A 13,945-nucleotide genomic window follows, 5' to 3' on the forward strand; every position below is an offset into this window, starting at 1 on the left:
GCCCCCTAAGTCAGAGGAAGCTGTGTCTGTCCCCGGGACAATGCTGCCCTGAAGGAACATCAAATTTAGCCAAGGCTGGTTTGAAATGTTGGCAAAATATTTTTAAAACGCCAATGAGACTAAAATCAATATGAGATGGCCGCATATTTCATCACAGAGACACCAGTTTCAAAGGTGTTGCCAGTAGAAGATAAGAAAATCTTGGAGATTAAAGTCTAAATGTGGCAGAACGACCAGATATATAGCATCAATATAATCAGTAGAGTTCTAATGAGTGTCATTAGGATTTAGAATCAACAAAGTTAAGCAACTTCCTTTAGTTTTCCTTGTGGGAGAAAACATGCAGTTAGTAATCCCACATGTGAAACCATAATTTCCTGAAGGCAACGTTAAGAGGAGCTAATATCTGCCTTTCGTGATAAGAGTCAGTGTTCACTCCACATGTGATGGGATGGAATGGGATGGGATGGGATGCAGAGAAGTCGGGGGTGAGGTTCCTTATCTGTGGAAAATTTGATCAGGAGAGAGGTTGCAGCTACAGTAGGTTGTGTGCTCACTGGGGTGAATTCTCACCAGGTCATCTAAGATGGATGGATGGTATGTATATGCTCAGATTTTTTTTCTCTGTTTTCCCATCAAAGAGCCATTTAATACAGAAATCAGAATCTGTGAACACACACACACACGCACAACATACACATTATACATATTTTTCAAATTTAAAAAAGAAATCTCAATGCCAACAAGTACCTATTAGAGCATGCAATAAAATTCGATCTATTCTAAGTAAATATATTTGATTTTTCCCCAGTCAGTTTTAGAGGTAAAAGGGGTCACTAGTAAGTAAAATCAAAACAGAAGCTATCGGCTTAATCCTGCTCTTTTTTACGTTTGATTTTATATTTACGAATGAAGCAATGAAGGGTATTTTATGTGTCTGCTTCTCCTTTTAACCCGTTCTATTTTGGAGACAGCCATTCCAAAAATGCTGCTAATGAGATTAGGAAAGGAGAGGGTATGGATACTTCTAAAAATTAAAAAAAAAAAGTTATAGGTAGGTCACTGTGGTCTAGCTCGCTGTGATTTTATAAAAGAAGGATGAACGAAGGATGATCTTGAGCCTAGAGTGCTTTCTCTGTCGTTGTCAGAGAGGTTGCTAACTTCACAAGACGTGCTGGAACCCTTCTCTCCTGCTCCTCCTGTGGTGTTTGTTTTTTGCAACAGTCAACAGTCACCCCTGGGGCCACTGATGTTCCTAAATTTCCCAGGGCTTAAGCTGCAGTAGATGAGGAGGTCCTGGAAGGAAGGCTGGTTCCAGTAAAGATGTTGTCTCCAGACCCCTGGTGTTGGCCACATGGGGATGGTCCCTCAGTGGCAGCAGTTGTGATAGGTCACCAGCAACAGCAGTGGTGACCTGGCAACAACGAGGTCATGATCCTGGCAGCTCCTGGGATGGTGACACACAGACCACATGCAGTAGACAGTCTGGTGTTATTAGTTGAAGAATCTTCCAAATGAAAAAGAAAATGAATGATGATATTTACCCAAGAACAATATTGGTAAAGAAAAGGGAGAAGTACACTTTATAAACTGAGCTAATTTTTCTCACGAGATCGTCGTTAGGTATACAATGTATATAAAGGCTATTAAGGACATCATGCCTAACACACTGTGTAAAATGCAGATTTTTAAAGGCGTTTATCTATCCTGCACCGTAAGTTTTCTTTTACCCTCAAAACAACTTTAACAAAAGATTTGCTTCTTACATATAAAGCACATGTATTGACAAGTCTTAAATCTTTCATTTTTAGAACAAAAATATCATTTCTTTATTATATTACTTTTGAAGTTTATTGCCACTGAGTCTTTGTAAGAAACATCAAGTTGTATGCCTGAATATATTATAATGATTACATGCACAGTTACTGAAATAAAAGTATGTAAGAATAATAACAAACACCTTTTTTGAAATAGTGAATGCAATGCTTGAATAGACAGAATAACAAGTCATCACCATAATACATAGTGAATTAGTCTTCTAATTTATAAATCCTATTATGGTTGTCATACATTGGACATACACAAAATAGATTTTGCCACCTTAATAACCATAGCGTCTCAATCCAGATTGCTAATTTATTTGGTTTGAAATGTAGTTTATCTGCCAACTTGAATCAGCCTACAGTCACCAATCTGGGTGTGTCCCTTATTAATAGTATATTTTTAAATCCCTATTATTTTATGTTTATGGTGACCCAAGTATTCTTTAAACTAAATTCTCCACTGGGGATTCGAGACCACACAGGTAGACTGAATATAATCTCAAAGTCACATGTAGACCAATTCATGTTTACAAATTCTCAGGAGAATTAGCTTTTAAATCTTTCATCCGGAGCCAAATTCAAAATGGGCAAATAATGGTAGAAATGTTCATTCTTACACACACCACGAGCCACTTTTCTCCCTCCCTTGTTACGGTGGAAAATCTATTGGCTCTAAACTCAGACAGACCTGGCTTGTCGTCTCAGCCTGGCCATTTGCTAGCTTTGTGACCCTGTGTGAGTTAACTTCCTTCTCTGAATCTCAGTTCCTGCGAGTGAGAAGGAGAGAACATCTAATTTACAGAATAGGCTGTGACAGCGTTGAATGTGACCACATTACCGTAGAAGATTGTAGAGATGAAAAATAAAGCCTGGGTCCCTTCTTCCCGCTTTCTAACCATTTCTAACTTGTATTCCTCTCAGTTCTATAACCTCACGTGAGGTCATAGTTGTTTCCTACTGATCTGGATATTTGTCCCTTTCTCTAATTCACTTTGCCTCTAATGATTATCCTGGATGAGCAATTTAAACTGGATAAGTAATCTTTCTGTATAATATTAAAAAACAAAACTTCTCACCTCAAAAGAATCATTCTGTGAGTCAGTCCTTTTCAGATGCAAAGGAGTTTCATTATTATTGCTTCAAACCAAAGGGCTCTTAATATGGTATTGGTGAAAAGGAGCCTGAGGATATCTAAAGTTCATAGGTTTATGAAGGTTATATTGCTTCATATAAATTATTTTAATTAAATTTGTAATACTTCAGTGAAATTAAACATAGATTGATAGACTAAAATTTGCATTGTTCTGGAAATGACGACGCATACAAACTAGGTGAAATGAAATAAATAATAATGTGAAAATAAGGCCTATATTATTTATGTAAATACTATCCTACATGTTTAACATAATAGATTAAATAGTGAAAGTTTTGGTCAAAACTGTCATTTTTGTCATTGGTATATTTACTATTTTTCTCCCTTGGAACTGACTTCATCAGTTGTTTTGTACCACAGATAGAGAAATCTGCTGTTTAAAAATACGATGTTTCCTCCAACCTGCCCTGGAGAAGTACCAGAGGAGGCCTCGTGGAAAGTCAGGATTTACTGTAGCGCATTGATGGTGAGACCACAGTGGAGGCCTCTCAGGGAGCAGTGACCAGGCAGCCCTGCACTTCCCACCCAGGCTCTTGTGAGCGGAGGCCTGGAGCAGCTGGAACTTTCCCACCTATGACCAGCAGGAACAAGGAAATTCTCACCTCGAATAAGAAAAGACAATCAACAGATGCCAACCTTGAAATGTCACAGATGTTACAATTATCTAACAAGGATTGGGAAGTAGCTGTCATAAAATGGTTTCAGGTCTGTTACAAACAACATTGAAACAAATGAGAAAAGAGAAAGTCTCAGCAAAAAGCAACTGGAAATTGTAGAACTGAAAATTCAACTGAAATAAAAACTCAGTGGATGGGCTCAAGAGCAGCATGGAGAGGACAGAGGAAAGAACCAATTAACTTGAAGACAGAACAATAAAAATTACCCTTTCTGAACTAAAGAGAAAAATTGGTCTGAAAAAAATAAGGGACCCATGAGACTATAATGAAAGATCCAGCGTTTATATCATCAGAGTCCCAGGAAAAGAGAAAGAGGTCAGAGCTCAAACAGTGCTTGAAGAAATAATGCCTGAAAACTCCCCAAATTTTGCAACTTACATAAACCTAAAGAAGTGGGGCAGATCTCAAAAGGATAAACCCAAGAAACCTGTGTTAAGACACATCATAGTCAAATCCTGAAAACTAAAGACAAAAAAAAAAACCTTAAAAGCAGCAAGAAACAATAATACTTTAGGAATAGGGGAAAAACCATTCAAATGATAGTAGAGTTTTCCCCAGAAACAATGGTAACTGGAAGGAAGTGGCATGGTATTTTTCAACTGCTGAAGAGAAAGAACTATCAACCCAGATTTCTCTATATATGCCAAAAATATCTTTCAAGAATATCTTTCAGTCGGAAACTTATGACTCATTAATAAAATGGGCAATAAAAAATGAGCAAAGGATTTGAATAGATGTTTTTATTACAAAAAAGGTGTATAATTGGCCAATAAGGAAAGGGAAAAATGCTCAACATCATTAGCCATCAAGGAAATGTATATGAAGACCACAATGAGGTACACTTTATATCCACTGGGATGTTTATAATCAAAAAAACAGATAAGAACAAGTGGTCCTGAAGATGTGGAGAAGCTGGGATCCTCGGACAAGGCTGGTGAGAACATAGAATGTCCAGCTTCACTGGAACAGCCTGGCAGTCCCAGTTGTCACTCCTTGGTATATACTTGGGAAAAAGGAGCACGCATGTCCACAGATGTTCATAGCAGCATGATTCTTAGTAGCCAAATCCTATAAACACCCTAAATGTGGAGGGAGGGATAAATAAAGTGTGGTATACCCATACAGTAGAATGTTATCTGACAATTTAAGAAACGAAGTATTGATACGTGCTACAACATGGATGAACCTTAAAAACATCATAGTTAGAAGACAGACACAAAGGACTGCATACTGTGTAATTTCATTTATGTGAAATGTCCATAATAGGCAGATCCATAGAGATAGAACATAGATTAAATGCCTAAGGTTAGAATGGGGGGGGGAATCAGGAGTGAGGGGTTCTAGGTACATTTTGGAACATTGAATACAAATGTCCTAAAATTGATTGTGATGATGGATGTGAAACTACTAAAAGCATCTAAGTTGTACACTTTAAGTGGCTGGTGTTAAGGTATATGAATTACAGCCCTGAAGAGCCATTTTTAAAAAGACAGACAATAACCTTTGTATATTCACTTATCTATGAGTATTTCTATATGCAACCACCTCTATCTATATTAAGCTAAACATGGGTTCATACTGATACCTCCCCACTGTCTTCCTTGCCCATGGACTGTTCTAGCTGTCCCCCTGCTTGTGTCTGTAAATTCCCACCCCACAGTGAGAAGCTGGTCCCCCACAGGTGCTTTTTTAATCTCAGTATGCATGCATAGCAGTGTCAGGATTGTCACTACACCCTCGCGTGGGACAGCTTCATCAAGGAGGGTCTCAGCCCGTAGCCTGTGTCTCTCAGACGCCACTCGTTTCCAAAGTCGCTCAGGCAGCGCGTTTTCCCAGCCCTCTCGGTAAGGGGCTGATGCACACCTGTAATGCAGTTAGATTACTTGTCACAGTTCGCTTTGGGCCACCTAGCTTCCTGATGTGCATATGTGAAGGTGGACTGCTTTTTCTCTGAAGTTCTGTGGGGTTTGACAAATGCACAGTGGCATGTGTCCGTATGGCTGTATCATAAAGAATGGTCTCCTCGCCCTATAAATCCCTGTGCTTCATCCATTCCACCTCTTGCCTCTGCCCGAACTCCTGGCAACCACTAGTCGTTTCACTGTCCTTTAGTTTTGCCTTTTCAGAACGTCTTACAGATGGGATCAGAGTATATATCCTTTTCAGACTGGCTTCTTTTGCTTAGTGATATCCATTTGAGTTTTCTCCATGTCTTTTTGGAGCTGGATAGCTCATTTTTATTTATTTGTTCGTTTGTTTATTTATTGTTCATTCTATGAATAAAAAACATCTTGGTCACTTCAGTTTTTGGCAGTTATGAATAAAGCTGCTATAAACATTTGCGTGCAGCTTTTGCGTAAACATAAATTTTAAAATTAGTTGAGTAAATACCTAGGAGTGCAATTCCTGCACTGTGTTAGCTTTGTAAGAGACCCCTGAACTCTCTTTTTGAATTCCCACCAGCAAGGAATGAGAATTCTTAGTGATGAGAATCCTCCCCAGCATTTGATATTGTCAACGTTTTGGGGTTTAGCCATTTTAAAAGGTGTGTAATATTATCTCATTTTTTAACCTGCAACCCACTAATAAATTTTGTTGAGTACCTTTTCAAGAGCTTTCTTGCTATCTGTATATTCTTTGATGAGGTGTTTGCTCAAATATTTTAGCATTTTTAAAATTAGGTTGGTTGTTTTCTCGCTGAGTGTTGAGTTCTTTTCATATTTTGGAAACAAGTTCCTATAATATAGATATTTTGCAAATATTTTCTTCCAATCTGTGACTTTTTTTCATCCTCTTAACGGTATCTTCTGCAAAGCAAAAGTTTTCAATTTTAATATTTCCTAACATCAAATTTTTTCTTTTATGGACCGTGCTTTTGGTGTTCCTTTTAAAAGCTCATTGCCAAACCCAAAGTCATACAGGTTTTCTCCTAGAATTTTTATATAAGATTGTGATTATGTTTAGGTCTGTGATTCAGTCTGTGTTAACGTTTGTGAAAGGATAACATTCATGTTTGGATTCCTTTCTTTCTTCCTTCCTTTCTTTCTTTTTTTTTTTTTTGTTATTGAAAGACTATCCTTTTCTCCATTGAATTGCCTTTGTTCCTTCGTCAAGATCAGATTGACTCTGTTTTTTTTCTTGGTTCTATTTTTGGGCTTGCTGTTCTGTTCCAGTGATCTATATGTTTAGTCTTCAAAAAAATTGCGCTGTCTTGATTCCTGTAGCTTTATAGCAAGTCTTGAATCAGGGACCCCATGTCCTCTGGTTTGGGCCTCCTGCTTCAACTTCGTGTTGGCCATTAGGGGTTCTTTCTATATGCGTCTGAGAGGTGGCCTCTTGATACCCACAAACAGCTTGCTGGGATTTTTATTGGGATTGTATTGATTCCATAGATCAAGTTAGGAGGAATCGATATCTTGAAAATATTGAGTCTTCTAATCCATGAATATAAAATATCTCTCCTTGTTTATCTTGATCATCTTTGATTTCTTTCCTCAGAATTTTATAGTTTTCCACATAGAAAACGTTACTTGTTAGATTTATACCAAAGTATTCCCTTTTTAATGGGCTATTGTAAATGGTACTGTGATTTTAATTTCAAGTTCCAATTTTCATGGCTGATATACAGGAAAGCAGTTGACTTTTGTATATTAACTGTGTCTCCTGCGACCTTGCTGTAATTGCGTATTAGTTCCAAGAGATTTTTGTTGGTTCTCTGGGATTTTCTACACAGACAAAGAACAAAGGCGGTTTCCTTTCTCCCTCTCTAGCCCGCAGGCCTTTCATCCCCTATCGCTGCTCTGCTGCGCTGTAACTATAACTTCAAACACAAGCTGAAGGTCGGTAGTGCTCGACGGGGGCTGTGCTGGCCTCAGTCCCAGGCTCAGAGGAAGAGCGTTGTTTCTGACGACGCTTTCCCTTTCTGCTCCATATTTTTCAGTATCTTTGCTTCTTTCATCTTATTTCTCCATCTTGTCTTGGGCCTGTGTGATGGAAAAGGTGGTGGGAATCAGAGACACTTTCATTTCAATCATGATTTGGATCTTGGCCAAGTGACTGTAACTCATTTGCATTTTAGTTTTTTCACTCTTAATTGGAAAAATATTGCCTACGCAGGTGGGATGTTGTGATGATTACGTGTTTGAAATGAAAATGTTTGGGAAAAAAACTCTTTATTCATTTAGCAGATGATTAACTGATTTAGGCCCGATGCTAAATTCTAAGGCTACAACTGTGAACAAGACATAGGTTCAGAACTCAGAAAACTAGAGAAAGAAACAGTCAAGGTCACGGTGTATTTTAATAAACAATCACGAGGGCTATGAGACCCGTAAGGGCACATACTATTTGTTTATTTATTTATTTATTTATTTGTAATAGATCTTTATTGGAGTATAATTGCTTCACAATACCGTGTTAGTTTCTATTGCACAACAAAGCGAATCAGCCATATGCATACATATATCCCCATATCCCCTCCCTCTTGCGTCTCCCTCTCACCCTCCCTATCCCCCCTCTAGGTGGTCACAAAGCACCACCGAGCTGGTCTCCCTGTGCTATGCGGCTGCTCCCCACCAGCCGACTACTTTACCTTCGGTCGTGTGTGTATGTCGGTGCCACTCTCACTTCGCCCCAGCTTCCCCCTCCCACCCCGTGTCCTCAAGTCCATTCTGTATAACTACATCTCTATTCCTGCCCTGCAACTAGGTTCATCAGTACCGGGTTTTCTTTTAGATTCCATATATACGTGTTAGCATACGGTATTTGTTTTTCTCTTTCTGACTGACTTCACTCTGTATGACAGACTCTAGGTCCATCCACCTCACTACAAATAACTCAATTTCGTTTCTTTTTAGGGCTGAGTAATATTCCACTGTATATATAAGGGCACATAGTATTTAGATTTTTGGTGATTAGAAGCTACCATTTTATTCTTATTCCTTTTTGAGGCTTAGTTACTCTTCCTGAATTGTCGAAAAGAGCTCATGACTTTCCCTCTCTCCTTTCCTATGCATCTTCTTTGTTCCCAGCAGGCAGAATCAGTACAGTTCTTCATTGCAGTCTCTCTAGTTTCTGCCTTATTCTCACCACTCCCTCCTCTTTTTCACTGCGTGTCTCAAAAACGTCCATTCCTGGGATATGTAAGAGCAATGTGTTCTGTTTGGTAACATGTGTATGTTGGTTCCCATGTAGTTCAGACAGTAAACACAGGGAGTATGTCAAATATAATATTCCAGAGGGCAGGGGTGATAATAATTATGTTTTTATATAATGCAAGTTAAGCACTTCAACATGTTGTCCATAGCATGAATGAATTGAGGTGTGTGGCATAGCTTCATACAGGCAGATACTACTCTTGAGCTCCATCCTTTCATTTTGTAAGGAGTGGGAAGAATAAATGAAGTCTTGTCGTATATATGAGTGTGTGGGAGCACTCTCAATGTGCGTTTTAAGAAATAAAACAACCAATTATACTTGGTTTCCCAAAGGATGGTGCCTTGTTGCTAGGCAACATCTTTATGAAACTCACACTGTGTTAACTAAATACAGCTCCACAGCAGCTTCCAGATACCCTCTGATTTATGAGGTGAGCAGCTGAAACAATTCATTAACATCCCTTTCTTTCCTCTGATTTTTGGGGCAGGAGGGACACCCCAACGTGGGCAGGTGGGGAGGGGCTGGAGGGCACCGCTGACATGACATACAGATGACCAGGAGGGTGTCAGCAGGTACCATCTGAACAGAGTTGTGCCTTTCCATGCCTCCTGCTACCTGCAGGCACCAATTTAAAATTTTGGCTTTGAAACACGAAGTAATTCATCCTGCCCGTCTCTCCCCACTTCCTTACGAGTCAGCTAATGAAGCAGTAGCGTCTAGAGGTGCTGTCTACATTCGCAAGAGCATGCGTGTGTACCTGTGTGTTTAAAAAACATTAAAATAAGTGCTGCTTCTGAGCTTTTCCACAGGTTCTGCTGACTCTTTAGTCAAACTCTTCTCTGCATCAGCAATTTTGTATCCAATTTGGAACACGTGCTAAATATTCACCAAAGATTGGAAGGCAGTGTTGTACAAGATGAATGAAGGCGCTGCTTAGACCTTTAATAACCTGCATGCTTGCCCTTCCTTCAGAAAAAAGCTGGGCTTCAGCCCGCACTCTGCTGCTCAGGAGAGTTTACTCACCAAATTGCCCTTGTGGCTAATGATTGCTATGGAAGATGTTCTAGAAACTTTAGATGATACCATTTGCTATTGAAAATGCACTTGCTTTGACAGATTGAAATCTTTATTTTGAGACAGTTGATGTGGGTTTTCTGAGCTAACTGTACCCTTGGTTTTGATACTATTTTAAGGAGTCAAGTATTTATTCCTTACAGAGAAGAATTAAGAAAATAAATGTGCCGTCTAAGAACTTTAGTTTAGTTTGATAGGCAGTGGGAAAGCAGCTTGCCTGTCTGTTTGGTAAGACTGAAGACGACCATTTAATCAACTTATCCCTCTGAGTCTCCCAGCATTTGAGCTCCTCTGTGCTATAGCTACTGGAATATGATGTGTATAAATATTAATTAGGTATCTAAATGTGCAGAGTAACTTTTCTTTCTTCAGAAAGAATTCTATATAAAGATATATAAGAAATAATGTTATTAAATGTATTTTTCCATTGTACTTAAAATGATAAAATTTGTTTAGAATGTATTTTTTGAACTACCACAGGTGGAATACCTCAGGTGACTATTAAGTAGGGGAGTAGATAATGTAGCCAAATAAACTGAGCCTCTGTGGAGACACAGGGACCAGAAGACAAATATCTATTCCAGGTACCAGGGGAGAAGGGTGGAGTCTAAATCTTTCTAGGTAGGGGAAGGTTCAAGAAGATGAGAAGGTTATAAATAAATTGAGAAGGTTATAAATAAATGGAGAAGGTTATAAATAAAAGCTCTCAGCCCTTCAGCATGCCAGGAGATATGCATTATGTAGAGATGATCACCATAAAACAGTAATATTGATTTTTTTATTGGAAACTAAAGGATTTGTCCAAATGTGGCTCTTTGCGATTTTTTAAGTTTCAGTGGTTGAATGATTGGTTCCATTGTGGAAGGCAAAAGAGAACTGCTTTTGAAAACTGATAATTTTATTATAATTATCAGTTAACTGAAAAGTGCATTCTTCTTTCAAACAAGCAATCATTGGGAACCTGGTTTATTTAGAGTTCCAACCCCAGACGTACACATGGACCATTTATGTGCTGAAGCATGGCAGTCTCCCAGCCTGGCACTCAAGTCTCCGCAAACCACATGACCGGTAGTAATGGAGCTATGACCTTGGTTGGCAAAGATAATATTTACCATGTGATGCTGAATTAGTTTTCAACAACAAGAATACATAATGTGAGAATGACAAGAGGCTTTAAAGTTCAGATTCCAAACTATGTCCAAAAAATCATTGAAAGAAGTTAACTCGAGAATTTCGCAGTTTAATAAACTGCAGTCCCTTTTAGCTTGACAAATAAATTGTTAGCCTTCGATTTAAAAATCCCAAAATACTCCATTTATTGCAAGGTTTGGGGCCTTTATGCTGTCACAGAATGTCCTTTTTTTGAAGAGCAAGCACAAAACCCAGAGGAGGAAAATGGTGTGTAGGTACAGTAGCAGGCAACACTAACCACTTTTTAAATCTGTCTTTCAGGAAAGAACAGTGACCATTAGAAGACAAACTGTAGGAGGATTTGGATTAAGCATAAAGGTATCCCGTCTCTCCTGTCTATCCTTACAAAGTCTGTGCTGTAACGCCCGCGTTTCTGTGAACTTTAACTTTTTGCAGATTGATAAGTAGACAAGAATGGCTGTAGCAAACTCCTCAATATTTGGACTGAGATGAAATTAAGCAGGGTCTAAAAATCTTGGCCATCTTTTGATTAAGAGTTTTAGAAAAGTATTTTGGAAATTTACCTTACCTGGAGTTGAATATAACTCACTAATTTTCTTTATCCGGTTTCACCTAAAATATCAAATATGGTCTTGCGGTGTGCATATCTTTTAACCAGCCAGAGCGGGAAATACTGGTCTGTCAATGAAAGGAGCCGAACACGTTTTAGGTTCATATAAGGTCTGATAGTAAGTTAAGTATTAGTTCTGTTCTAGTCATCTTTTTCTTTTGTACAGTTTTCATTTTTTATTTAAGAAATCAGTAAAAGCTCATGTTCCAGTGCCAAGTATATAGGATAGATTTAAAGTTTTAGCACCTCAGTTCTTTTAAAAACGGACCATATCTGTTCTTTTCTAGTTATTATTACATTTCAAAGGGCTTTTCTTTCTGTATATCACTGACTATTAAAGATGTACCACACCTGCAGTGTATCATCAATGAAACAAAATATAAATTTTAAAAAAGGACAGAAAGTTATATAAATACTGAAAAAATTAACTTAATGATTTTAAATGCCCTTTAGAAACCTGTATCTCTGCAGAGATCAATGAAATTTAACTTTATCTTGGTTGTTGGGTTAGGCATTTTGCCTGTGTAGGGTGAAAATCATACATCTCAGGTGTACATTTCATGAAATTTTAACACAGCTTGAGGTACATATGCTTGGAAAGTGGAACTCTAAATTTGGTGACTATCATCTCTAGTTGACATTATGAAAATGATTCAGAAAACTGACCAGTGTGGACTAGCATGGTCTTCGTCAAGTGATGAGAGTATTACTATATAAAATGTTAGTTTTAAGGTTTATTTTTTACTTTCACTCTATCTGTCATCAACTAAGGCTAAGGAGATATGTAGGACAAATTATAGGATGTGGAGATGACGTTGTGGGAATAAACCAAGAAACAAGTTTTCTTGTTTTTGTTTTTTTCCATATTTATTGAGATTGCCATGAAGGATTTAAAGGCACCACTGAAGATAGTAAATGTCCATGAAGAGAGAACAGGAGCTGAGTGTGAATAAAATCCATTCACGAGAGCTGCTTTCATTTGACATAAGCACTGACTCTCTTTCTGGGAGTGGAGCTGTATGAATTTTGTGTAGGATGGAAATGTTCTTTTCTTTCTGTTCTATTTCCATTTAGAGTGAAATTCAATAATACAATGTTACTTATTTTTACTGAAATACCACATTTTAACCTAGACATTTTTTAAACATTAAGAATTTTGCCAAATAAATCACTTCTGTTTAATATTTACATTATTTCAACCCAAACAAAACTCTTATACATGTAATAAATAGAGGTTTTTTTTAATCAAATAAGTGTATATTTTCCATTCAAAATACTGGCCACAGAAGTAATATTTGAATTGTGATGGGTGCCATATATTAAGAGGTTTGACAAAAAATGAAATTATTTTATAATTCTTATGACACACAAACCAACCAGAAATAAAAACATAAATATTTTTATTTAGAATATTATCCATTCAGCCTGAAGACTTTCCTTTTAGGGTTTTCCATTTTAAGTTTCTCACTACTTACCTCTGACCTTTGCTTTTCTATTTTTAAACTATCTTTCATTCCGTTAACATGTTTCAACATGTGATTATTTGTTTATCATTCATTTATTTATTTTAAATAGCAATATTTTATACAAATCCTTTTTCCCTTTACCCTGTCATATGTAAATTGGATGAACTGTGTTTATCCATTTGCACTATTTTCTTTAGATCTGAGAATTAAAATATACATAAGCAACAGTTTAAGAAAGTATTCTAGCCTAAATGCAAAATTCGTATTTTGATGCTGACCATTTATTTATCTATCGATTTAGCAAATCTAGTGACTGGCCCTGGGGTGCAATAAGGTGGGATCTAGAGGCATAGCATGCACACATGTCCACCTGGTCCCGCCTGTGTCTCTAAGTCACAGTGCATCCCCAGCCCCGTCCATGACCAGCCCTGTCCAGGACCCAGCCCCGTCCATGACCTCAGAAAAGAACAGAGAGCAACTCCGGCCCTCCCTGCTGACCTGACACTTGGCCATGAGCGGCTTCTTGGGTTTGTGCAGGGTGCTCACTCCTTTCTCAGTCTTCCAGGAATCCTTCCCTTTTATACCATTTTTAGTCTTGTGGTACTTTTTAGAGCCATTCCCATATCTGCTGTAACTTTGGACCTTTTCTGACAAATGTTTGGGATGCTTCGTGTCTGTTACCATTACTCAGTCTTCCTTGATTCAAACATCCCTCAGAAATCACAAATTTGGGTGTTTTTCCCCTTGTATTAGTTTTTGTTTTTGTTTTCATCTCATTAAAATGCCAAGCTCTTCTAATTACATTTGTAGATTTCAAAAAAAAAAAACATTCT

At 37.9% G+C, this 13,945-nt stretch overlaps 1 protein-coding gene across 1 annotated transcript in view; it reads left to right on the plus strand.

Moving 5' to 3' along the window:
• SNTG1 (syntrophin gamma 1) overlaps positions 1-13,945 on the plus strand; it is a 399,274-nt gene that overhangs the window by 232,756 nt on the left and 152,573 nt on the right. Inside the window, exon 5 of the mRNA XM_081258736.1 lies at positions 11,337-11,393. Within this exon, the coding sequence (XP_081114862.1) occupies positions 11,337-11,393 (57 nt within the window). The remainder of the gene's footprint in view (positions 1-11,336; positions 11,394-13,945) is intronic.

The sequence above is a fragment of the Mesoplodon bidens genome (assembly GCF_964165515.1).
Source record: "Mesoplodon bidens genome assembly, chromosome: 16".
Lineage (NCBI taxonomy): Eukaryota > Metazoa > Chordata > Mammalia > Artiodactyla > Ziphiidae > Mesoplodon > Mesoplodon bidens.